The following is a 26,846-nucleotide window of genomic DNA, read 5'->3' on the forward strand; positions in this document are numbered from 1 at the left end:
GAGGGGGTCTGCAGCCCAGGAGGGCTTTTTCAGCCCTTGCCCTTGATCCTCTTTGGAGCAGGGCTCGGGATGCTCTGGGGCTGGACAGGGGAATGGAGCTGCCTGTCAGGATACACAGGATCATGGAATAACAGGAATATTCAGGTTGGAAAAGACCCCCAAGACCATTGAGTGCAACCATTCGCCAGCACTGCCAAGGCCACCACTAACCCAACATCCCCAAGTGCCACATCCACAGGGATCTTGAATCCCTCCAGGGATGGGGCCTCTGGGGTGGGATGGTGCCCTGGACAGCCTGTGCCAGTGCTTGACAATGTTTTCCGCAAATAAATTTTTCCCTAATATTCAAGTAAACCTCTCCTGGCACAACCAGCAATGAAACATCTCCTCCTTCTTCTCTTTGCCGGTTCAGTCGGGGTGATCCCCTCACTTTCATGCTGTCACCACGGATGCTTTTTGTGTTATGACACAGTTTTAGGGTTCAGGCACGTGACGCCCCAGGCTGGGAGGTGGAACCCCCCACCCATCCTTGTCGTAGCACGGGGGGGATGGAGACTGGAGACCCCCGAGGGGGGCAGAACGCGGCTCGGTGACACAGGTGGAGCACTGGGCTGACTGGTGGGTGACAAACAGTGTCTGGGGGTGACACTGCCCAAGGGGGGACAGGCAGTGACCAGGGGACGGTGTGCAGGGGTGGCAGTGCCCGGGGGGGACGGGCGGTGTCCGTGAGGCACAGACAGTGCCCAGACAGGTCACCCGCCCCCAGCTGCCACCACCCCCGTCGGGGGCCGCCCCCCCCGCGCAGCTTTCGGCGGGCGCGAGTGTCCGGGAGCCGCGGATCCGCGCCGGCTGTGGTTGGCGCGCCCGCCCGCCCCCGGCCGGCGGCGGCGCAGGCGCGGTGCGCGCATTCCATGATGGCGGCGCGGGCGGGCGGCGGGCGCTGAGGCGGCGGAGCCCGCGGGGCACACGGTCAGTGCCGGGGGGAGCGCACGGGCACCGCCGGGGGCCGCTCTCCGGGGCCCCTTCCCCGGTCCCCGCTGCTCCCCGGGGCGGCGGAGAGCGGCGGTGCCCAGCCGGGGCGCGGTGGGCAGTGCCGGGAGCGGAGCCCCGCGGAGCGGAGGGCGGTAGGCGGCGCGGAGCCGGGCGGGGGCGGCTGGAGGGACAGGCGGGACCCCGGGGACGGGAAGGGTGTTCTGAGGCGGGGGACAGCCCCGAGTATGAGGCAGGTTCGGGGGTGGACGTGGCGCACGGGGCAGGTGGGGGCAGGATCCAGGGGGATCCGATGTCCCGGGACATGGGGCGGGATGTGGTACCGCGAGGAGGATGGGGTGACCGGGATGGGATGGGGTGCTGGTGGTGGGATGGGGTGTGCCTGGGATGGGGTGTGGTGGTGGTAGTGGGATGGGGTACCGAGGATGGGGTAGGATGGAGTGCCTGGGATAGGGTGGGGTGCCCGGGGTGGGCTGGAGTGCCCGAGGCGCATGGGGTGCCGGGCAGGCAGGGCTCAGGGTGTCGGCACAGACGGCCGGGGTCTGTCCGGGTGCGCTGCCCTGCGGGGCGCGGGCATCCCCCCAGGAGACCCGGCGGGTGCGGGGTACAGGGGTTCTGGGGAGCAGCTGCTAACCGGACCCCCGGTGCTGGGGGGGCCCGGGCGGGGGCTCCCGGCTGAGCCTGCCCGGATGGGGTTAATGCCAGCCCGCGCCGCGGGTCGCGCTTCCCTCCGCTGGTTCCCGCTCCGCTCCCCAGCGCACAGATTCTCGGTCTCCTCCTTTCCCTCTCCTCTCCTTATCCTCCTGTTTCTTAGGCCAGGAGGGGCTGCGATGTGCAGTCGTCCCCCCCAGGTCCCCCCTGGCCGCCCCCCCGTGCTCCCTCCCCGGCAGCCGCTGCCTGCGAATGCCACGTAGCCTTGTAGTTGTTCCCCTTGGCTGCTCCGCAGCTCCGGTCCCAGACACCTCCCCCGGCTCCTCCTGGGCTCGGGGCAGGGGGAGGTCACTCCTGTCAGCCCCTGCCTGGCTGGTGACCATCTTTTGCCCTCCCCCTTCCCGCTGTGTCCCCCCCCCCCCCGCCTTGGGGCAGCAGCAGTGCGGACCCCACTGGGGCCACTTTGTGCCCACTCCTATTTATGCCTCTCACAAAGGGCTGGGGACTTCAGCAGCGGGTGCTTCCCTTCGGGGACAGTCTCCAGGAATTCTTTGCCCCCAGACTCAGCAGCCCCTCTGCCACCTCAAATCTGAGGTGTTCCTGTGCAAATCTCCGAAAACAGGGCAATAATGCATTGCTGGCAGGTGTATTTGCTCCCTCCAGCAGCTCGCCCAGCTGGTTTCTGAGTTTCGTTTCTCTTCAAAACTTGGTTGGAATTATGGACATCTTCTGTAATTAATAATTGAGGTTTCAGTTTCTCTCCGTTCTGCTGATACTTTATGTCTTCCCTCTGTCCTGTGCTAGTTAAATTTTTTCACACTGGCAGCCCTTCCTTGCTTTCCCTGCTGCCTGATTGGGAATATTGACACACAGATAAATTCCCCAACAGCCCGCTCCACGTATGGCTGTGGCCTGCGATTCCTGATGTTTTCCTAATGTATTTATCTTTACAACACTCAGTTCAATAGGGAAATACTGTCTCAGTCACAGATGGAAAGACTGAGGCACCGAAATATTTATGGCCCAAGGTCACACAGGAAGTATGTGGTGAGGCAGGGAATTGAATCTAGATTTCCTGAGCCTCAGATTAGCATTTGAACCAGGGAAGCATCCTCTCTGTATTTTAAGCCAATGAATTGACCTTGGAGTTAAGATCCAGTGTAGAAGAAAGTACTTTGTGTTTGGTTCAGTATCTCTGTGAGTAAGAAGAAAGCCCAAGTTGCTTCCCACATTCACATTCCTTCCCTTGGTTTATGTATTTTGTGAAAAAGGATAAGGTGGTAAAATGGGAAAGATACTGACTTTCTCAGGGCTCAGTGTGTGATCATGGGTGTTGAAAAGCAGCCAGATATTACACTCTCCTCTCCTTTTGGGCTTTTTACCTTCCTGTTTCCAAATCTTGGAAAGTTTTGGAGCATTCTCGTTGTGTGGGAATCATTTGTTCTCAGCTAGGATCAAATAAATCTCATTTTCTATGGAGCTGAACTAATTCAACTGGATCCCAGATCTCAGTTTGGGATTCTTCATGGAGCAGCCTGTGGATAAACAGAGCTGGTACTGATGGCTCACACACCTCCTGGAGCAAGCTCTTACAAGTTATTCACTCAGCTGTAGCTCAGGATTGTTGCAGCAAGTTTTTGGAAAACCTGGCTTTAGCTGGAATGAAGCAGCACTTTGACAATGCAGTGGAATGATTTCAGCTCCTTGGGCTGGGGATGTGCACAAATACCAACTTTCCCTGCTTGGAACAGCTGGTTTTTGGTGGTGATTTGGTAGTTCATTTTCCTACAGTGGTTTTGAGGAATTGGATGTTAGAATGGTTTAAAACAATAGCACCTGGTGGATTCACCTTTAGAGAGAATAAAGGTAACTTGGGCTACACAAATCCATTTCCTGCCACAAGCCTTGATCACAAACTGCACCTCTCTTTGATGTTGCACTGACACCAAATCTGGATATAAATGTTCTATATGACTCTTTTCATGACCTTTTGTTTGGCATTTTTGGAGGTTGGCATTGGCATTGTGTTAACTGTGGGGCTTGTCCCACCCCTGCCAACAATTGTCATCTTTTATCGTTATTTTTAGGAAGGGTTTTGTGAGTCCTTAAAAAAGCCAAGATTTCATGTGGACCGTGCAGACGGGAAAAATTCCAGCATTCTGCTCCCCCATTCTGCCTGGCCTTGGGTGAATTTCATGCAAATTAAAATCTATCTTTTAAGCTTGAAAGAGTGGCATTTTTATTTGGTGACTTGCTATTTCCACAACTGGGAAACTTGTCAGATTTAGAAGAAAATACGTGACTGGGAAGACATTCCTACAATACTGTGCATCAAAGTCAGGAGCGGGTATGAAATATTGTAAGAATTCCTTCCCTAGTTCCATATTTTCTTAATTTCCTGTCGTGATTTCATTGACTCGGAGAAGAATTTTAAAATTATCTCTGAAAGCAGATGAGAAAACCTCAATATTAGTAATCCTGCAACAGGGAAGAGGCTTGAGGAAAAAAATGACGTTTCTCACTTCTAATTTTGATCTGTCTGAAAGCGTCAGGTCTGAACTCTCAGTATTTAAACCTGGGGTTGCTCAAGGCTCTGGGCTCGAGGCTGGGGGATGTGGGAGCAGGAACCTGTGCATTTTTTCACCTGTTTTTTAGCACATTGTCATGAAGCTTCCCGAGGTCAAGATGGTTGGTTTTCAGCTGTTATCTTTGCTGCAAGCCAGACCTTCACTGAAAAGTTTTGGATTCCTGAGTGAGGAGCACACACTGAACTCTTTATTGCATTCTTGAAGAGCTTATTGTAAAAGCAGCGATAATTTATTCTTTCAGTGGTGCTAACACAATCCTTTCTGTGTATTGACCAGCACAGACAGACCACTGGCTCCCAGCCCTTCGGCCCTTTCAATCCTAATGTAAATCTCCCCTTGTTCCCAGGATCTTGATTGATGTGGAAAATGCCTTCTTTTGCCCAAGATTCACTCTGGGCCCTGATGCTTTATATTCGATATTTTTCCGGTGTATCATTTAAAGTAGTTCAGGAGGAACATTTGTTAGGTTGAGACTTCAGAAGCATCTTCAAGTGATGTCATCGGTGTGACTTGAAGACAGTATCACCTTTTTGGTGAGAAGGACAATGGATTGCTGTGTGGGAGCTTCTCCAGGCAGCCTCAGGAGCCACTGAGGACTGAGATTTCTTGTGGTGTTCCAGTAAAACTGCAGAACACACTGCACCTGCCTGGGCCTTATCTTTAGAGATTCAGGAGGAATTTCTCCATGAAAAGGGTGGCCAGGCATTGGCAGGAGCTGGCCAGGGCAGTTTGGAGTCGCCACTCCTGGAGATGTGCAAGGAAGGACTGGATGTGGCGCTCAGTGCTCTGGGCTGGTGATGAGGTGGGGATCAGGCACAGGTCGGAACTGGTGATCTTGGAGACTTTTTCCAAACTTAATAATTCTGTGCAAAACAGTATTGGGGATTGACTGATCCCTGCAAAAATTTCCTATGTTTGGACAGCCAAAAGAGGGCTCAGTGTGTGAATATTTTAGGAAGTGTTTTAGTGCTGGATGCAGCTTGAGAAAGGTGATGATTTTTACATTATTAAATACATCTTCAGTGGTTTAACTGTCTCCTGGAGCTGTTCATGTCCTTCTGCTGGAGCATCTTTAGAGAAGCAGTTTCTAGAATAAAGCTGTGCTGCCCCATAGCAGCAAACTGGGATTGTATTTCCATCTTTATGTACAATTTATGTCTTTTCCTGTCCCTTACCAGAGGGTGAACGTGTGCATGACAGTTTAAATTTTGGTATGTTTGATTTTTCTGTCCTTATTGCCGTATAGAGGAGTAGAGCAGATAGAGCAGATACATAGAGTAGGTAACTAAGTAAATACAGTTATATCCAAAGGACTCCCCGCTGCCTGTCCCCTCCTGGCTCCTGCTCTTTCCATGAATCTCTGGTGTTCTCTGTGCCTTGTTTTCCTTCAGATTCCATGTTTGCCAAGGCACTAACATGATAATGTGGGGTTTTTTTGCCTGCAGAAAGAAGCTTGAGGACAGCACACGTTGCTCACTCTGCAGCAGGCACTGGAGCACTCACCAGGAGGAATTCCCAGTCAGGAGAGTGACAACGGTAATTACACAGAATTTAGGATTCTCCCAGATTTTATGAAGTGTTTATTTTCTTATTAAGTCTCTAAGTAACACTTCAAGATGAAATTAATGTATTTGACAGACTTCTAAACTTAGGACTCTTTTTTTTTCTGGAAGAAATTTCTGGATGACTTCTTATCAAATGGAAAAATTGAATTAGGGAAGGAAGAATTGATTGAGTTCTTGAGGTAAGAAGAGTTTCAGGTTCCACAGGAACATTATTGATTTTTTAAGGTGGCAGCCTTATCTCTATTTTCACATTTCTCTTTCTCCTCCCTTCACCCACTTAGCTGGAAGTTTTCTCTTGGAGAAACTTGGAGAATTGCATAATTTGCTTTGGATAAAGACAGTAAATTCTGTTTTTAGCCAAATGCATTTCCTGTGTAGAGAACAGCTGGAGTGGGTGACAGCATTCTGGTAGTGCCTTGCTCAGATCCTTTGGTTTTAGTTGGAAATCATGGAACTGAGTTCCTTCTCATGGAACTGGTCAGGTCATGGAATTGATGTGCTGGAAGAGCAGAAAGGAATCTGTCAAAAACTTGGCGAAGAATGTTGGAAAGCAAAACATGATCAGCAGTTGGATTTCGTACAAGAGATAAAGAAAAAAGTGATAATCATGCTGTATTCCCTGGAGCTGTACAGGTGTTTCAGGAGGAAAATCATTTAAGGAGGTTAAATGCAAGTTTATAAATTCAGATGAGGTTTTTTAATCTGCTGTTCCATGCCCTTTATTAAAGAACTTCAGCATTAATGTCTTTCATGGAAATCAGTTGCTTTCAGTTCTGCTAAGTGGTGTTCGGGTGAGCACTGATGTGTCACTTGGGTTTGTCCTCTCCAGTTACTTGCAGGAGTGAAGGCAGAGTTTAGTGTTTGCATGGGAGGAGTTCTGGTGCTCCTGAAAGGCTTGCAAGATGTTCATGTTGGTTTTGAGCACATTCTGCTGTTCCAGGAAAAGCTTTAATCTGGTCACCCAGCTGTGTACTTTTGTCCATTTGGAGAATTATTTTGAGGAACTGTTTAGGTTTGGAAGATATTATGTGAACAGCATTCTGGTGTGTTGTAAAATGTCACTTTGCTTTTTAATGCCTGGGGTTTTTAGAATATGAACTTGATAAAAACTTACATAAACTGTCATCCTTAGGTTTTCCAAAACTGCTAATTTCTACTTAGGCGGTGACATAAAATTGTGATTAAATTCCCAAGCTTCCAGCAGGTTCATTGATTTGCAAATAAATATTCCTAGCTCAGAAACAGAAGCAAATGATTTCAGTGTGTTGCCACCCATCAGCTGAGCTGTGGCTGTGGTTCTGGGCTGGTCCCGGCCAGTCACCCAGACGGAGGGAAGTGTTCCTGCTCCAGCCTCATGGCAATGAGCTCACACTTGCATTTTCCCCTTGCATTTTCCATGAACTAAAAAAATGCACGTGGTCCGATGCCATGAGACTGCTCAGCTGTGGTAATTACAGTCATTTATTGGTGTGTTTTAGCCCTGAGTTTAAGTATAACCTGTTCTGACCGGCCTAATTTGACCCAGTGCTCAGCTAAAGTGTTACAGCCCCAGCCTCTGGTGTTGTGCAAGGAAAAGTCTTCAGCTGCTGTATCGAAATAATTCCTTCTTGCTCAGAGTTTGCTTAATCTGCTCCACTTTGAAGAAATCCTTTGCTTTTGCTGGGTTTTTCTGCTTGGTTTTGAAGTCCTGGTTTAAAAGGGTTGTTACATGAGAGAGGCCTGTTTGTGCTGCATCCAGTGCTCCGGTGATGAGCAGATCAGAGCTGGTGGAAAATCAGCCTTTGCTTCCTTAGAGCCTGCAGAAACCTGGGAACAAACTCCTGCTTGTGTTCCACCTGTGAAGTCCTGATTCTCCTTCTGTTTTTGGGTTAGACAGCAGCTGACTGCTCTGAGCTGTCTCATGGTAGGGAGCCTTTCCTGGAAATTATCTTGTTGCTGTTGGTTTTAATAAACTGCGTGATTGCCCTCCCTGAGTTGAGTTTAAAGTAAATAAATTGGTGGAGATACAGAATGCAAACATTTGGAAAAGAGCTTTTGGATCACCTCTGTCTCATAGCAGCTGTGAGTGTGTCTTCTATCCCATACTGCTCCCTAAATTTGTGGAGGTATCACCCAGATCTGGCACTAAAAAGGCTCAGGTTTGGTGCTTTCCTGGCTCAATCCCAGGAGGTTTCAGTCAAGTTTGGCATAGGACAAAGCAGAGCAGCCCAGCTCAGGGTGCACTTAAATTCCCCAGTTTTCCTGGTCCTCACTGGAAGATTCTTTAAAAAGCTTTTAGATATCCTTAATATTTATTCCTTGCCATGAGCTGGGTGTTCTGGCTGGAGGGAGGGACTGGGATGAACCAGGTGCTGTGGAATGATGTGTTCCTGTTGGAGGGAACGTGCCTGCACATACAGCAGCTATTCCTTTGGGTTGCTTCCAGGCTTTCAAACAGAACTTTTCCCCTGGAATCTGGTAAATGGGCAGAACTCCTTTTGTTTTCAGGGAAAAAGTTATCATAAAATGGCTTCAATTTTAACTTCCACTTTATGACAAATTTGTCTTGTAGGGGGGAGTTGTGCTCAGTTATGCAGATCCTTCTCCTGAATTTCACAGCCTTGGGAGCGGGTGCAGCTCCCTGTAGGAACTTGCAGGTCCCAGCTGGCAAACCTTGGCACACTTGGAAGTGCTTTGTTTCATCTGCCCAGCTCTGTGTTCCTTCCAGGTGTGAATTCCAGCTGCCTTTTTGCTGACCAGTTCAGGTCCAAGAGAGAATTCCAGGCACACACCAGGGCTTGTGCTCTGTCTTGTGCCTCTGGGCAGAAGTTTTTTGGGATTACTTTTCCATGGACTATGGTGTCTACTGCTTCCATAGCTTCCACAGGATTTAGAGAACCATTTGGATACAGAATTTCCATAGTATATGGTTAGTGTGTAAATATACTGGTTTTCTTCAAGGCCTAAAAAAACCTAGAATAATGTGGCTTTAAATTCACCATTTTAAACTTGGAAAATCATATTGAAAATAAGTACATTGTTAAATTGCATTTAATAAAGGTTTTTTCATCTAAGCTTGAAAGTTTTTTGCTTTGTTTAGCTTTAAGACATTGAAATGAGCACCTTGGCTTATTCCAGAAAGTGTCCCCTTCCTGACAGGTGGAAAAAAGGTAGTTTTACTTTTTTTTTTTTTGGTAACAACATTTTTGCAGCTAGAAAATTCCTTAATCCCTTTATTTTTTTAAGTTCAGATAAGAATGAAGCACCTTAATGGTTCAGTCCTTTGAGGTGCTCAGTTCTCTGGAATATTTGTAGAAGCAGGATTTGGATTAGGACAGGAATATGACCTTTCAGGAACTCCTCTGAGTTTTGGCTTATGGGACTGGTCACTTAGAAGCAGCACACAAGTGCTCAGAATTCAACTCTGCTTTTCTGGCAATAAGAGAAAAGCCATAAAAGAACTAAAACAACGAAGGAAAATATTTATCTAAAAGTTATGTCATGTTTACATTACAGAAACTGTTATTGCCAACTTTACAGGCCTCCTAAATGAATAATTCTGAGGACAGGCATGGCCTTAATGTGAGCATAATATTAAATAACAGCTCAAATCAAATCTAATGCACTCTGGGCACTGACAGAGCTTTTCTGCCCAGCTCCCAGCTCTTCCCAGTGGAGTTTCTCTTAGGAAGAGCAGCAGAAAGTTGTTCAGCCCCTGGAAAAACGTGTGTACGCCTGGAGGGTGGGCACTGGCCTGTCTGTCCCTGGAATCCTGAGGGATGGAGTTTCAGGCTGGAAAACGATCCTGAAGTGCTGGGGAGGTGCTGTGGGAGGATGCAGGGGACAATTGTTTGATTGCTTTCCTGGCACGCTCCCTCAGGAACCCGATCCAGAGGGATGAGGGAGGGAGGATGAAAGTTGATAGGATCCCTCAGGTCGGTGGCCTTGGTTTGTTGGATCTGCTGTTTGTGGGTGTTTTTAGGGATTTTGATATCAGGGAAAGGAGGGCTTCCATCCCAATCTTAACCCTCCTCCAGGGAGAATTTTAGGAGCATTGAGGCCTGAGAGATGAGCATTAATACTTAATTAAAAATCATTTGTAATTTGGTCAGTGCTGAAAGCAAATACTTGGAGCAGAGTGTGGAAGCCTTGTCCTGTGTGTGTGGAGCTGGGGTGGAATTTTGTTGAGGTTTTTTGTTTTCCTGGGGTCACAGACCTCACCAGGGTCAAAGCCATCCCTGGGTCAGGCTCTCGCAATAGTCGCAATATTTGATCCCATTTGTTGGGTAAATCCGGAGGGACATTTTCAGGTGAGCTCTCTCAATGTTCAGAATATTTGGGTCCATTTGTTGGGTAAATCATGAGGGACATTTTCAGGTGAGCTCTCTCAATATTAAGAATATTTGAGCCCATTTGTTGGGTAAATCATGAGGGACATTTTCAGGTGAGCTCTCTCAGTGTTAAGAATATTTGAGCCCATTTGTTGGGTAAATCGTGAGGGACATTTTCAGGCTCAAGGCTGTGTTGCCCTCCTGGCTGGAAGCCAAATTTCCCGCAAGATGCTGCGACCTAATTCCCTCGGGGGTCGTTACAAATGATTTCCAGGATTTTAATCAAAACATGGATTTAGTGGGGAACAGATGACTTATGGAGTGGGGGTGGTCCCTCCAGAGCTTGGGTTGTAACTGAGCTGCTGTTAAATCTCTCCTTGCCTTGATCTTGCTCAGATCTCACGTGTGGTCCTGGGGCACAAACTATTTTAGGACTGGGATGGTACCTCCAACACCTTGTTAATGCTGTTTATTGGAAAAGCTTGGGTAGGAGAGGGCAGCTTGGGTCTTTTTTCCCCGATTTTTCCTGCTTCAGAATTGCGTGGGGCATATCTGGGGTTTTTAGGAGTGATAATTAAGGTTGGATCTTTTTGGCAAGGTTATTCCTTAGCCTGACATTGGGGATGGCTTTGGGTTGGCTCTGTGGTTGTTCTTTTTAACAGCCTTTTGGAGCTGAGTGATGGAAAGTTGAACTGACAGAGTGGAGTGTGCGTAAAATACTCAGAGCCTCAGTTTGCAGGAGACCTGGATTTTAAGGCATGGCAGTAACACTTCTTTATCAGAGAACATGGGATTTTTCCTGCCACTTAGAGAAAATAAATTGGCTATACTTTTTATATATTACATAATATTTATAATAATAATTAGTAATTCTGTCAGTATAAAAAGGTGTAAGTAAAGCTTTAGGTGTTTATACAATACTGCTTTTAGTAAAGAGCAGTATGAGAGTAGTTTACTTCGGGCTGGCAGGTTGCATAAGGCACTGAACCTGGAAATCAGGAAGTCTCTGCTGAATTTCATTCTCTCCTTCCTGGACACATTGTTCTTTCTAACTCAGGCATACTGTATTTAAAAAAAAGATAAAGTTGCCATTTAAGTAATATGCTCCTTTCTCATCTTAAATCCAGCACTTACTGTAATGAAAATCCAGCCTTTGGGACAGTTTCTGTCTGGGATTATAAACTTATTTTTCACTGTTTATGAAATCTGTTTGGTTTCTGCTCTGGACAGTGGAATGGAGCTGATCCACTCCTGTCTGCAGTGTTCCTCCCATTTAGTCTGTGTGAGATCATGCTGGAGAGAGGTTTTTAATATAATAGGAAAATAATATGAGACAACAGGAACTTTGAAACTTGTTAAATCCATAATGCTGCAACACATTTGCACAACAGATAATCTCACGTTCTGTTAACAAGACTAAAGGACACAGTTCAAATGAAAAAGTTATTTTTTCAGTTTATTAAATTTTTCTTTTTTTTTTTTGTATTACGATTAAGAAATAAACAACCTCTTTGTTCTTACATGCCCTGCAGTAAATACTTGCAAATTCATTGTTAGTGCCTAAAGAGAAACATGTCTGTAAATTGTAAATTAAAACAGGAATGGTGTGTTTATCTTGGAAAATTCTTCTGGCCATAACCTTTCTTCCAGATATGGCTGTGGTAATTTTGATGTTGTTTCTCCTGTGCCATTCAAGTGGAAGTGACAGAGCTGATGTGCTGCCTCATCCTGAGCTGCACACTGGAAATGGCTGAAGGAGGCTTAGGAATACTGGGAGTTCTTCCCAGAAGTTTACAAAACATTGATGGAGTCGTTATGGTTGGAAAAGACCTCTAAGATCCCCAGCTCCAACCATTTGTCTGTAACTGCCCCCATGCCCTGGAATTACTCATCATTCCACTTTGGATCCAGACCATCAGAGACAATTTTAGAGTTTCCGACTGTCTTGTGTGAATCCTTGCTGTTTTCCAGACCTGAGGCGGGATGATCCCATATCAGACAGCCCTCATGAGCTCCCTTTCCTCTGCTCCATCCGTCAGGGAGCTTAAGAGCTGTTTTCCATGGAAATGGGAGCCCGGAATCAATGAACACTGAGCGGCTCCTCGGGAGCTGGCCGGGCTCCAGCAGCTCTGCCGGGGAGGAATTTGGGCTGGAGCAAAGGGAAGGCCGATGCTGGAGCCTTCCAGAGGCTCGGCATTTTTACTATGGCAGGAAGTGAGGTCAGGCCCAGCCGCTGTGGATGGGAATTGTTTACTGGAAGGGCAGTCCTGGAGATTTTCTGTTTTTCTTAGAAGCCTTTGTAGGGTGAGTGTCCCTGGAAAATGTTGCCTTCCTTTGAATATGGGAACCATGACCATGTTACATGAGACTGTTGAATTACTCTAGAACACTTCTCAGAGCCCATTTTTACAACATGGATTTGGTTTATTTAGTTTAAAGTATGTTTTATTGGGAAAAATTACCGTATTTCAGCTTTTTAGATGTGTGTGTGTTGAATAATCTTTGAAAACAAAAGCTCAGGCTGTTTAACTTAGAAATGTGTTGCCCGCTATCACTTCCTTCAGCTTCAGGTTTGTTTCTGAGATGATTAATCCCAATTATTTTATTTTTTTATGGCTCTCATGCTCTGTGGGCTGAATTCATCCCTCAGCTCAGCCAGGTTTGGGAATGACCTTTAGCTGATGTGTAGTAGAAACCACTGCAAAGAAATGAATCAGGCCAGAAGTGCCCTTGCAAAATGTAACCTTTCTAAAATTTAATCAGTTTAATTCCACACTGAGTCAAAAATCTCCAGGACAGGGTGACAAAGCTGTAGAGACACCTCTACAAATTCTGCTACTGATTCATATTTAATGAGTCACTAAACTTCAGTTCATTCCTATAAATTACAAAGTTTGCCTGGTCTTTAATGCTTCCAGATGGGATTTTTCCTGCTTTTTTTTAGTTATTTTGGTTTATTTATTATATATTATTTAGTTTATTGTTATTTTTATTTAAGATTTTTATTTATTTAATTTAAGATTTAGTGTATTATCTTTAATGTCAGCGCAGCCTCTTAATTCCCAGGACTGTACTTTTTTCCTTGTTTTTTTTTCCCCCTGACCACTTGAATAGTTCCTGGGGGTGATAAATCCCTCACTGCCAAGAACAGACCACGGCAAAAGCAGTTTGAGCTGCTCTTCCTGAGATTTGATGGAATAAAGTGGACCAAGCAGCTCTTGGATGCAGTTCTCCCTGTGGGTGGGTTGTTCCTTCTGGTCCATGAACACCCCCAGCTGGGTTTGCCTCTCCAAGCTGACTTGGTTTGGGGGAAATCCAAGGCTTTAGGGAAGCCTGGAATCAATGACAGAGTATTAGGGATGATGTGAAACTTGGGAACTCGGGAGTGTTGGTGGAGGAGAGGCTGGACATGCTCTGGTCCCCAGGAGCCCCAGATTCCAGGGTTTGTTCCCAGCATGGGCAGGAGGAAGGGGGGAGTTCTGCCCCTCTGCAGAGCTGCCTCCAGCCCTGGGCTCCCAGCACAGGAAGGATGTGGAGCTGCTGGAGAGAGTCCAGAGGAGGCCACAGAGCTGCTCCAAGGGCTGGAGCTCCTCTGCCCTGGAGCTGGGGGTGCTCGCCTGGAGAAGAGAAGGCTCGGGGGAGACCTCAGAGCCCCTTCCAGGGCCTGAAGGGCTCCAGGAGACCTGGAGAGGGACTTTGGACAAGGACCTAGAGGGACAGGACACAGGGAATGGCTTCCCATTGGCAGAGTGCAGGGTTAGATGGGATATTGGGAAGGAATTCTTCCCTGTGAGGGTGGTTGGGCCCTGGCACAGGGTGCCCAGAGAAGCTGTGGTTGCCCCTGGATCCCTGGCAGTGTCCAAGGCCAGGTTGGACGGGGCTTGGAGCAGCCTGGCATAGTGGGAGGTGTCCCTGCCCATGGCAGGGGTGGAACTGGAGGAGATTTAAGGTCCCTTCCAACCCAAACCATCCTGGGATTCTGTGATGCCCTGACTGGGAGTGTGGATGGAGGTGGGTTCGGGATGCTGGAATCTCCCCTCTGCCCCTGTGGTGATTGTCCTCCACCTTTCCCTTGGGAGCAGCCTTGCCCTGCAGGGAGGGCTGAGCAGGACTGGATTCCGTGCTCCAGGCCAGCCGTGGGAGGGTGTTGGGAAATGGCTTTTCAAGATAGAGCTCTGTCTTTGTTTTGTTTTGCAGGAAATTGTGCTGAGTATGTAATAACTTTTCAGGAATTCTCTTTTTATTTGCCCAAATACCACCTACTTCCTCGAGTTAAATGGACGCTTTGGGGAGGTGAATCTGGGAATTCATTTCCCTGGAAAAGTTTTACCTGTTCAAGTGGGGAGGGGTTGAGTCCCACATTCACTGACTCTGTTCCCTTGGAGGGCAGGGTGTTTTTGCTGCTCTTATCAGTGTTTTCAAGGAATGAAGCAGTGCTCAAAACCCAAAATAACTTGTTTTTTTCTAATCTGTCAGGACGTCCTTCTTTGTCCTCAGTGTTCTGCCACTTGCAGCCACCCCAGCCCAGCTGCACAGGAAAATATCAATGTTCTGAGCCAGGTGAAACTGCCCAAAAACCTCTTTAGATGGTTTTGTTTCTGTCACTACTTCTATTTTCTCTGACCATGTGGCCATTGCTACTAAGACACAAAATTGGCTGTTTTTGGAGTTATCATTAACAGTTTAAAACCAATTGTATCCTGATACTCCAAATACTAAATTCTTCCTCTGAAAAATGAAGTCACAGCACTAAGCAGGCAGAAACTGTGTGGAGTTGTCCATGTAAATTAAACCCTCCCTGTGTCATTAGGCAGGAGATGAAGGGTTCTAAAAACCACGGGAATGTTGGGGTTCTGCTCTACAATTTGTCCTAAGGAGAGAATTAAATTCAGCCAAGGCAGGGGACGAGCAGAGAAACTCCGAACCTTTATTTGAAGTTGCAGAGGATGAGCACAGAAACTCTGAACGTTTATTTAAAGTTGCAGGTGCCTTTGGGCCCTGTTTCAGAACACGTTTTTCTGCAGCTGCTTATTTGGGGTAGTTGAATTTCAATGCAGATGGAGTTGCCTTTTGGTAAAGGGGTTTCCCCTTTATTTTAAGTACTAATTTCTGGGTTTTTTGAGATTCAGAGATTCAGGGAATTCATATGCATATATAAAATAAAGAATTTTCATTTTGCCTGTGTGTTGTGAATTCCTGTTACGGCTCTTAAGGCTTAGATCCAGCCTCAGAAAATGGGAGAGGTGTAGAGGAAGAAACCTTTGCCTGAATTTTACTGTTCCAGGCAGGGATTTTTAAGTGGAATAGCTAAAATTTGTGTCCTTGGCAGAGGCAATTCCAAACCTGACAAAAAGGAGATTATGTTATTCAGGAAACAAATAGCATGCTAAGGCAGTTCAGTATATTTATTAAGTGTATTTAGGCCAAACTTAGTACAAATTTGATCTTTGAGGTCCTGTCCAGCCCTTGCACCTTGCAGTGATGTTTGGCTTCTTAAAATTGTTACTGGAGCTGCCCTGGAAAACAATTTCCTTGTGAAAGGAGCTGGGTTTGAGGAAGTCTTGAGGAGTTTGCTGTGCTGCATTTTGTGTCTGTGTGATTGATTGTTATCTCTGATTTTGAGATGCTTTTGCAAAGAAGGAATGGGGGTTTTATCAGTGGATTCCACGAGCTCCTTTGCCTTGACTTGATAACACAGGAAAAATCTGTAATCTCAGCTTTCTTACTGATTTTTCTGTACAAAGTGAGTTAAAACCAGAAGAAATGATATTAATTCTATTTCTCCTATTGTTTCTAATTTGCTGGAAATTGAGACCTACGGGTACAGAATTAAGCTGTTTTCCTCTTTTTTTCTTCCCCAAACACTGCCCTTTCCGTGCTGCTTGTGGAGAACTGAACAAGGATTTGACATTTTTAAACAGCCTGACTTGGTTCATGCACAGATTTAGGGGGGTGTTTCGTGGTTTGCTTTTTATTTTTAAGGAATTGGCCTCTCCTAACCACATTTTGCCTTCTGGTTTATGGGAGGTAATGGGAAAGGAGAAGGAAGTGTCAGCATTTCCTGTATCCTGTTATCTTGTGCTTTTTATGGATGCTGGATTAACTATACACTGAAAATTCCCTACCATTTGGAGCTTGTAGCTTGACTTGCTCTAATGACTATAATTAATTTGTGTCATGTGTATTTTGACTTGCTCTAATTACAGATTATTCTTGGAAGCCCACGACTCTGCAGCACTTTTCCATTCACATTTCTCCATGGTGCTCAGTCAAAGATTTGGGGACAGAGTGGGGTTTTATGTTGTCTTCAGCTTTGTTTTCACCATGACAGATTCTGTATTGGAGAAATTGCATGGTTTGGGGGTTTTTTTTGGTCATCACTAAAATGTAAATGTGCTATGTGCATTAGTTAGCCTAAAGCTTGGGGTCTGGAGTGGAAGCAGTTTAGGAATTTGAAGTGCAAATTTAGGAATAAACTGCTGTATAAATGTAAATTCCTCTACTGTGTAATTGCTGTGCTGAGGTACCAATTCCAGCACTCGTGGCATGGCAAGCTGAATATTCCTGATGATTTAAGGGGAGAATTTGGGGAGAAGGATATTTATTGCTTCCATGAAAGGAGTTAGAAGTGCAAAACAGGATAATATTGGACTGTTTGGGTGCACTGGGAATATTCTGAGTTGGCAGGGCCCCACAAGCCGAGTTTGTCAAACAAACAGGGAATGATTTAAGGAAGGAAGAGCCGGATCTGACCCTATCCCTGTGTTTTCTTGGAGCAGGTGGTTGAGGTGAGCAGGTGTCCATGAACAATCCCAAGAAATGATGGCTGACCAGCCGCCCCCCCTGGAGGCTACACCTCTGCTGAATGAAGTGCCACTTCTACCTCACATGGTCAACGGAGACAGCATCCAGCAGGCAAGTGAGCCCTGAACTGGGAGCACTGGGAGCAACTGGGATCGTGGCTCCACAAAAACCAGGCAGCTCTGCTACTGATCTGCAAAACTGGGAATGGATGTGGTTCTGAGCACTGATGTCAGGAGTTAAACAGAAGTGCAAATGGAGAGAGGAAAAAATCATTCAGCTCCAAGCCAGGGGACAGGTGTGAAAGGAGGGCTTTAAAATGGAGCTGCACACTCCAAAAATCAAAGGAAAAATTAGGGGGTTAATAAAGGTTTGGAAACTCCTGTGAAATAATGAATAAAGATTAGCAAGGGATTGCAGAGGAAATCTATTACAGGAAAATGAAAGGAAAGACCTTGGCTTCCTGGTTTTAAGTGTCATCATTAATAATTACGGTGCAGTGGTGAAACCTGAGTGTATTTAGTTGAAACTTCAGAGCTTTGTTTAGAGCTTTGTTGAACACAACCCTTCAGAAGTCCCTGGTAGTATTAGACATGCAGGTAAAAGTGGCAGCAGAACAATTTTGAAGCCCAAGTATGTGTAAATGGTCAGTAAATGTGAATTTAGTGTTTGGCAGTAAGAGCTGAGTGTTTTGTACTACAAATACTGGGAGCTCTTCCCATCCTTTGAGGTCTGATAGGCCATAAATGCAAAAGTTTAAATGAGATCTCCTTCAATTTGTCATTGTTGCAGATAAGAAGGATAAATCTGTGTTGTTTTGGTTGTGTGCTTGGAAAAATGGGCTTTATTGAAGAAAAAGTCCTTTTCCCTTTGTGCCTCAGACTCTGGAGATGGAAGTACAATGAGGGTGTCTGGAAATGAGCAAAGTCTCTAAGATGTTTCTGAAGTTCTAGTATTAGAAGGTGAAATTTCAGCCCTGCCCAGCTGGGAGGTGACTCAGGTGGTTCAGGTTTCATGAGGAAAAGAGATCAAGTAGATTTAATTGGCCCCTGTCCCCAGAGCTGTGTGTGTGGGACATGGAGGTGACAGTCACTGGCATTTTTAGAACCTAGAGGAGACTTTGCAGTCAGGTGAGATTAAAGAAAATGGAAACAAAAGTGTTGTGTCGTGGAGATGCATTTGAAGAACAGATTTGAAGTTTAAAAGAATCTTTTAAAGAGAGTCTTAACTTAGAATCTTTATTAGTGCAGAGGATTTTTAATTATTTCACTGCCAGTGCTGTGAAAGACGGGGCTAATCCTTAATTATTGTACAGTGATTTGTTTTGAGAAGTCAGACTTGTGTGTTTGGCCAATTCCAGTTAATCCATTAGTTTCATTTCACTTTAAGCTAAAGTTGGAAGTTTTCTGGAAGGGTTTCTGGTTCCAAAAATGTGTATGGATAAGGGATAAAACCAGAGCAGTGGCTGATGCTTGGGAACAGCTTTGGCTGTGCTGGTGCCACCAGCCCTGGAGTGGTGCTCGGGACATCTGGAGGCGTTGGCAGCTCCTGGGCTCAGCACTCCCCGTGTCTCACTTGGCTCAGATCCACTCCTTAGCAACACTGGAGCTTCCTGGAAATTTTTCCTTGTTGGAAGGTGGCTGGGGCTGCATTTGCTTCATTAATTACAGTGAGTCACTGCTCTAAGATGTTGCCTGTGCATTCCTGGAATTCCAGGCTCCCAACTGCTGCAGCCCTGTGATTGCAGCACTCAATTGGGATCCTTCCCTCAGTTCTCCTGAGCTGATTCTGAGAACTGGAGTTAATTGAAACATTTTCTGAAGATGTGACACCCTCAGAGGCTCTGAATCTCTTAAAGGATCCCTTTCTTGCCTCTGAATTTTGCCCTCAAAGATGAGCCTTTTCCTGGGGTCAGTCTCTGCCTGTGGAATCCTGGGTCCCCAGCAAATCTTTTTCCTGTTCTTTGTGCTCTGGCAGATCCCCAGCCCATTATTATCAGTTTTCTTCAAACAATTAACACCGCTTCTCTCTTTACCCCAAGAAATTCATTAGCATTAAAGTCATACATTTACTTGTATTCTGAAGTGACAAATCTGCATAAATTTCATTATTAATGCGAATTATGCCACTTTTAAAGGCATTCTCTGCCATCTCTCCTTCTCCTGGAGCCATCATAAAAATTACTGAGTGCTTAAATGGCCTTATCAGGGGTTTTGGTGGCTTACTTATATCCAGAAACAACTCATCCACCCAAAGAAAATCTCCCCTGTACAAGGAGCATCGATTCTCCCCTACAAGGGAGGTTATGAAAAATAAAATCAAAGATTAATACACCAATATGCAGAAGCTGCAAAAAACCCCAGTGTTAAATAGAATTTACCAGTTTATCCTTGGAGTCTGCAGTGCTGAGAGCAGTGAAACTGTGGTGTCTGGGGAGCTCCATCACTGAAAATGTGGCAACACAGAACAGATTCATTTGTTAATGTCATGTGTAGCTCATTTTGCCAGGAATTAAATGATTTCTTTAGGTCCCGTCTACCTGCTACAACTGTCACTGCATGAATGACATATACTTTGTAAAAATTGAATGAAAGAAAATTATACTGATTTTCACAGCTACTTGAACAAATACATTTTATTTCCATTTTTACAGCAGTGCCAGCTGTCACCAGGGTGGAATTTTAATTGTGTGCTTGCAGTTCTTACCTAGTCAAACCCTCCTTTTATTAAAGGATTAGCTGCGTAATATCATAGATGTTACAATAAAAGTGCAGCTGCCAAAATTCCCCTGAAGCTGGGGCAGGGTGAGGGGATGGTTTGGGATCCCAGCACTGCCAGAGGAGTGAGCCTGGCACAGCTCCACTTGGATTTGTGTGCACAAAGACATGGCCGTGTCCAAAGGGACCTGCAGGATGTCACTGGGGGTTGGATTCCTCACACAGTTACGCAGGGAAAACACACACCTGGGCTTACAGGAGCTGCAGGGCAGGGGTGGTGGGAAGAGCCTGGAATGCACTGTGAATCTCAGGTCATTTATTGCCTCAGTAAAAGCAGAAAAAGCAGTGGGAAACTTGAAATTAGAAGCTTATTTCATGTGTATCAGGTGACGCACTTCTGGTAGTAACCAGAGAAAAAATACAAGGATTTTATGTCAAAAGTACAAAGAAATCTCATTCTACCCATCAGTGTCTCATCTTCCTTTTTTACTCCAAGGTTGCCAAAGCTCTGTTGTTGTTTGTCTCTGAAGAGAAGGGGTTTCCCCCACAGAGAATTCCTGAAATTTAAAAAGCCCCCAACCCCTCATTTTTGTTTTATTTCCTCCAGGTGATTCTTGTCCAGGTAAACCCAGGTGAAACATTTACAATTACAACTGAAGATGGACACATTCAGTGCATTCAAGGTAAAGAGAAGCTGAAGTCCTGAATCCAGATATTTTGGTTCTAGAGTTGTTCCATTGGTTTTTTTCTGTGATGTCAGATACGTTTTCTGCACTGGAATACATCAGATTTTTCAGTTTGTGTCCAAGCACAAATGAGGCAGCACTGGGAAGCTGCCAGGATTCCCTGTATCCTGCAGATTTTCATTTCCAAAAGCTGGGTTTGCAGTGATCCTTGAATAAGTGTCTTCCCAGGCTCTTCACACATGATTTATATGGCATTTAATCCACAGTAATCTAAACAAATTTCACGGGCATTGGGGCCTCCCTGTGCTGTAAGGTGGGGGAATCATTGCTCCACTCCGTGCCTACAAATTCCTTTTTACCTTCTCAGTAAGTGACAGAAAATCTGAGTCAGGGCAAAATATCTCCTGTAAGTCAAGTTGAATTTATCAGTATTTCCATTTTTGGAGTATTTGTCACCATTTTACATGACATTATATAAAATATGTCCATTTTGCTTTCATCAAATCCCCTACAGGAATACTTCCCTTGAGCTTAACATGAAAAATAATGTATTTAAAATATTTTTTTTTAAGTTCCTAGATCAGCTTTACTCCAATACGTGCATTTGCCTGCATTACTACAGATTTTTAGCTGTCACAAATTATTTATACTGATTTTTGTGCAATTAAAAAGACACTGTCGACCAAAGTGTGGTGGTTGGGCTAAAGCCAATAATCGAGCAGAGAATAGGATGCAGTTCCTGATGTTTCAGGCTCCAGGGTGAGCTCCCACCTTTGGAAAAAGGTGTCTCCAGGTGGGAAAAGCCGTGGTTGTTAAAAAGTGGCCCCTTGTCCTCCCCAGGTCCAGCACATGTCCCTATGATGTCACCAAACGGTTCCATGCCGCCGATTTTTGTGCCTCCCGGTTACGTATCTCAGGTACATTTATTTATCCTTCTCTTGCAGTGTGTTTTTTGGGGGTAATTTTATAATGTTTTTGTTACTTGTTGATGGTTGTAGCTGTGAAAAAAAGCTGTTTTTTCCACTGAACTCACCAGCTATTTCTCTTTATTTTTGTGGGCTCTGTCACCTCTGTTACTGTGTAATGTTTGATCCGGTTTCCAGGATTTTTTTAATCCTACTCCCAGCAGCAAAAGACACTTTTAGTAACAAGGACAGCTCTGAATTGACTGACTGAGCTCCATGAACAGGATCCACGTTTATTTTTCATCAGTCCTGTTTGCAGGGTGAAGCTGGGTCATGTGAACAGTCCCAACTGGCTGCAGGTTTTCTATTTTAATATAAAAATCCGTCAGAGTTTTCAGTGCCCCTTTCTTTACCAGCCCTGATCTCCTGAAAATCCAGCAAAGCAGCACTGCTGGAGCAGAGTGCAGAGTGTGGTAGTGATGCAAACACTGATTCCGGTGACGTGCCTGGGAAATGAGCAGGGCTCTGGGCTCTCCCAGCTTTGCTTTTCCACTCCCATGGATTTTCCACTCCTGGGTGTTGTTCAGCCACAGCAGGTCAGATCTGTGTGTTGTTACCAGAGATACTCCCAGTTCCCAGTGTGATTTATTTCTAAATTAATGCGCTTTTAAGGGAAATAATTAAAACCAAATGTGGAAACAGGACTCATGTTGTAGTGACGTTGAAAATCAGGAGTGTTCTGAGTAGGTTTGAAACTTGCAACTGTGAGTTCTTGGGTTCTCCAGGCAGTTTCTTTTTGCACACAGCTGCATTTCAGGCTTCTGCTGTTCTCAGCTCTGCAGACCTTGAGGAAAGATTCCCCCAGACAATGTCTGATCCTGTGAAATAGAGCCCTGAGTGCAAACACTGAGCAAAGCCCTGGCAGCGCTGAGCTGCTCAGCCTGAAAACCACATTTATTTGTTCTGTGTTTGCTGTCACCTGAAACCTGCAGGGTTGGGTTGTTTTCCCTTGGTTGTTGTGACAGGGATTGAGAAGTTGCAAAGAAGCTTTAAATCAGAGCTTGAGTTACTTGGACTGTTCTTGTCAGATGAGGGGATAACTTTGTGTTCCCAGTCTCTGGAGGAGCCCAGGGGTAGTTCTCTTGGATTCTGCCAAAGTGGAGTGAAATGTGGGAGTGAACAGGTTGTGGACTCCCATCCCTGGAAGTGTTCCAGGACAGGTTGGATGGGGCTTGGAGCAACCTGGTGTGTAGAAGGTGTCCCTGCCTATGGCAGGGGGTGGGATGGGACGAGATGAAATTTGAGGTCTTTTCCCACCCAAACCATCCTGGGACTCTGTGATTGTTCAGCACTTTGGGGTGTGAGGCTCAGCTTCTCACAGCTGACTGCCTCAAACTCCACTTTATCCCAGCAGAACATGCCTGGTTTCCATGGAATCCAGTCTGGTGTGCAAACCCCTGCTGTCAGGTGCTGGGTGTGACCTGGAGCAGGGAAATTCCTTGTTAAATGTACAGTGTTTTATGGGATTCTCTCTGGACTCACAGCTGATTTCTCCCGCTTCCTGGCAGGTGGTGGAAGAAAATGGAGTTCGGAGAGTGGTGGTGGTGCCCCACTCAGGGGAATTCCATCCTTCCATGCATCCTCCCCCTCCTCCCCACGTGCCCCATTATATGCACCACCCCCACGCCCTGCTCCCACCCCCCCCCCACCCCGTGTTCCCCGCGGTGCCCGGCGCAGGAGAGCTCCCACCCCAGTTCATCCACCAGCACCCGCCACCACACGTGTTCCAGGAGCAAGGTGAGAGCCCGGGAATGCCCCAAATGCCAGGAAGCAGCCGGGAGGGACAGCTGGGGCTTGGCCCTGCCTCCTCCACGCATTCCCAGGGGTTGTGTTATTAACGTAGAGCACCCCTGTGGATCAGGTACTCACCATGTGCTAAGAGTGGTTGTGTAAAGCTTAAATCCTTTGTTTTCAAGGAATTACGCAAAAGCAGTACCTGATAAATGTTGTCTTTTCCATGCATCCCTACTTTTGCCACTGTACATCCCACAGGAGTGGCTCCTACCTTTCCCTAAAACTCTGCTCTCTTTTTTTTTGTCATAGCCTTGGCATGAAGTTTATTGGAAATGCGTTTAATTTGATACATGAATGCTTTTTTGTTTTTTTTAGTCCCACTATGGCTGAAAAGTGAACAAAAATAACCCCAAAAATGTCGTTACCCATAGTGGAGAGTGAAGTGCAAACCCACTCCATTTAAAAACTGAACAAAGCAATAAATCAGTGAAGGACTGGGGTTATGCTGAATTAAACCAAGCTCTAATCCTTATTTTATAACCAAGAGTTAGAACACAAGTTAGACTTAGGAAGACCATTCATTGTCTCTCAAGCTTAAATTGGTAATTAATTATTTTGACTCACTTCAGGGTAAAACAGCGCCCAGGCTGTGTTTGAAGAATTCAGTTTGGGTCCTAAGTTTGCTTAATTTTTTGCAAATGTGTCTGTAGCAGGGAGGAAAGGCAGCTGTAAAGCAGGATCTGGAGCAGTTGACAGGAGAAAGGCCCAAAAAATTCAGTTTAAAAAGACCCCAAACTCTAAAATCCCTGCCCTTACAGATGACAAAGCACAGGGAAGTTGCAGGGGCTCTGATTTTAGTGATTTTTCTAGCTTGTAGATTCAGATGTCAAATGAATAATACAGAATAATGAAGTAATTTCTCCCTTTGTGCAGAACCTCGTTCCCATGGAAGGACAAACTTCATCCAGAGGGATGAGAGGAGTCTCAAAATGCAGGAACACCTCAAGAAGAGACTAAAGGACAGACAAGCCAGTGGTCACACCAACAATAAACTGAACAGCCCTCCCTCCTCACCACATAAAGTCCTTAATTCTTCCAATGCCACAATTCCCAATGGGAATGGAAAGGCGCAGCAAGGGGGAGTTGGAGCACTAAAGCAGAAGCAGATAGGAAAAACAAAGGGCAGTCCAGAGGCAGAGATGGGAGGTAGGTGGCATGGACAGGGGAAATCTCAATTATTTTCTTATTTTCTATAAATCCATTGCAAAACAGGTTCTGAAAAAGCTGGATTTAGAAATTTCTTTGGCTGCTCAGGATTAGAGGAAGCCTGAAATCTGTTATGGTTAGATTTTTTTTTTCTCCAGAAATCATTGTAATATCGAGTTCTTTCATTTGATATTTATCAAATAAGGTCTTCAGGAAGATTTAATTTTAAACCTTTTTACTTCCCTGCCATTTCTGACCCAGGACTTATCAAAATTCCCAGCGAGGATGACCTGTAGGTACTTCCAGAACTTCTGGTGTCGCTGTTTGTGGTACTTTTTGCTTAACTGGGAATTACTTAAACCTTCAAGAAATAGGAAAATTTGAGCAGTTGTAGAGGCTGCAGTTTAATTAATTCTAATTCCAGCTTTTTAATACCTCATGGTTACTAAAAACCTCGTGCAGTGTCATTGTCTTTGCTTTGGTTTGAGACAGTGTCAGGCTTCTTCCAAACTGGGAATGTTTTGCCATAGAAATTCCAGGAAAATACATAAGACGGAGATAAGATCATATTGTCGTTTTTTTAACACCTTTCATTTTTGGAGGAATGTTTCTGTGTTGTCAAAGAAAACCTATTTCTGCCCATTAGGAAAAGATCCCCTTTGTGCAGGATGTACTAAAAGGGTTTTTGTAACACTGTTGCTTTTGGATAGTTGGTGTTTCTGCCCCTCACGCAGCCAAAACAAACAGGGGAAATTAACTTTGCACAATAAGAGCCATTGTTCAAGTCCTAATGAGGCCAACTCCATCTCGTGGTGGCCTTTTGGTAACAGCCTGGGTTGCTCTCAGGCTTTGGGATAATCTGGTTTGTGTTTGAATTGCAGAATCTGACACAGAATCCAAGAAATGTGATACTCACTTGAGCATTGGCAAGCCAGTCGTAAGTATTATCCCTAAAATCCCATTATTTCCTGGGCCTGTGCTTCCTATAAAATAACTTGTGTTTTATCAATCCCTTTTTCTTGGTTCTTAATGGTTTATTTTTTTAATAGAGAAGATGAATACAGTTTAGTTGTCAGAGTTTATGGAAATTCACTGTTCCTCAGTTTGCCAGGCTGTAATCCCAGAATATTCCACTGTTGCAGTTTTCCAGAGTATGTGAGGGCTTTATGTTGCAAGCCAGGGGCCTGCTAAACTCTTGGAAGTTTGTCCACTCTTGGAACCATCCTTTACTCAGCAGAGAGGATTTAGGAATATTGAGGATAAAATTTACACAAATAGATCCTCTTTTTATGTTATTTTGAGAAACTGGAGCAGTATTTGAGTATTTAGGGACTTACTTAGGAAGGTGGAGTCTGATGAGGGTAATTTAAATGTCTGTGTTTGATCTTGAGCATGTGTAATGAGCTCTTCTCTGCATTATCCACACAGCAAACGGGTTGTGTTCCTTTACACCAGCTTTTGAGGGGTTTTTTTGGTCCTTTAGTACTTTTTCCTTGCTGCTTCTGACATCTGTACTTAAAGCTACCACAGGGCTGTGTTCCCTTGGGCAGAGAAAATTTGGAGTGTGGGAATTAAGCAGCAAAAAAAGTCAGACAAGATTTTGAGTCTTGAAAACAGAACACTTTGCTGTCCTTTGGATCAGTGGTTGAATATTGTGTGAGGGAGCTGTCAGAAAATGAGGTGTCTGTGCCTGAATCTGATCTGGGGTCCTGCCCAAGACTCCCCAGCTGAACATTTGCTCCAAATGAGTGATGGAAACGTTGATACAGGAATTTTCTCTTCCTGCCCCAGTGTGGTGTTGGTTTGGTGTTGGAAGGGAAAGCCTTTAGTAATGAAAAGAGGAAATCATTGCAATCCAAAGAATGCCTCTATATTCCCACTCCAAAGGTAAAGAATTCCTCCAGTGAGGAGCTTCGTAGGCCAATTAGCGACGCCATGTTATTGACTAATTAACCTTTTCTTGCAGAAAGCAAACTTACTTGCATTATTTATGCTTTTAATAGGTTTCTGATATACAAGCAAGATCAGCCGTTCTGTCCTGGAATCTCCCAGTTAGTTCACAGAATGGAGAGAGCCATAGTCATAGTCCAGCAGCATTTACATTTGAAGTAGCAATATCCAACAGTGGTAAAAATGGAAAATTTAAATCTGTCTATGTGTAAGTTTAGTTTCTTCCTTTAAGCACAATGTTTAAACCATTAACCAATCAGCAATCTCTCTATCAGGAGCTGTTTGTTGACTTGCAGACCTTCCTACTTCACATGAAATAAATTTTAAGTAATGTCACTAAAGAGTTACGTGGACAGTGGGAAACTTAAATGTGCACTACGTGGTTTTGCTTTTCAATGAGCTTTGAGCCCTGAGGTTTGAGGAAGAGCTGTAACTCTGCTTTCTATTTGTTTTTGCCTTTTCACAGTGGGGAGGAATTAACAATTACACTTCCTGATCTCAGACCAGCCACTGATTATCATGCCAGGTATGCTGCTGGGGAGGAAATAATGCTTTGGGGGATATGGGAATGACAGGGTTATTGTGGCTTCATGGAAAAGGTGTGACACAAACAGTTAAAGAATTCTCTGAAAACACACCATGCTGTGGACACTGGGTTTGCTATCTAAATTCCCATTTATCTT

The 26,846-nt window shown here is 45.2% G+C and overlaps 1 protein-coding gene across 3 annotated transcripts in view; it reads left to right on the forward strand.

Moving 5' to 3' along the window:
* The first annotated feature begins 895 nt into the window (after positions 1-895).
* Positions 896-26,846, forward strand: part of LOC121673191 (fibronectin type-III domain-containing protein 3a-like) — a 38,997-nt gene continuing 13,046 nt past the window's right edge. The window contains exons 1-10 of one of the 3 annotated variants that reach the window (XM_042046290.1): positions 896-969; positions 5,675-5,765; positions 16,884-17,019; positions 20,230-20,305; positions 21,149-21,225; positions 22,782-23,010; positions 23,941-24,213; positions 25,095-25,150; positions 26,217-26,371; positions 26,630-26,689. In XM_042046290.1, coding sequence (XP_041902224.1) covers positions 16,924-17,019; positions 20,230-20,305; positions 21,149-21,225; positions 22,782-23,010; positions 23,941-24,213; positions 25,095-25,150; positions 26,217-26,371; positions 26,630-26,689 — 1,022 coding nt within the window. In that variant the 5' untranslated portion in view covers positions 896-969; positions 5,675-5,765; positions 16,884-16,923. Of the gene's footprint in view, positions 970-1,002; positions 1,125-5,674; positions 5,766-16,883; positions 17,020-20,229; positions 20,306-21,148; positions 21,226-22,781; positions 23,011-23,940; positions 24,214-25,094; positions 25,151-26,216; positions 26,372-26,629; positions 26,690-26,846 lie in introns of those variants that run through there. The other 2 variants (XM_042046289.1, XM_042046291.1) reach the window with 2 other exon arrangements.

The sequence above is a fragment of the Corvus kubaryi genome, unplaced genomic scaffold (assembly GCF_017639235.1).
Source record: "Corvus kubaryi isolate FWS band 111438036 unplaced genomic scaffold, C.kubaryi_AGA036_p1.0 65278, whole genome shotgun sequence".
Taxonomy (NCBI): Eukaryota; Metazoa; Chordata; class Aves; order Passeriformes; family Corvidae; genus Corvus; species Corvus kubaryi.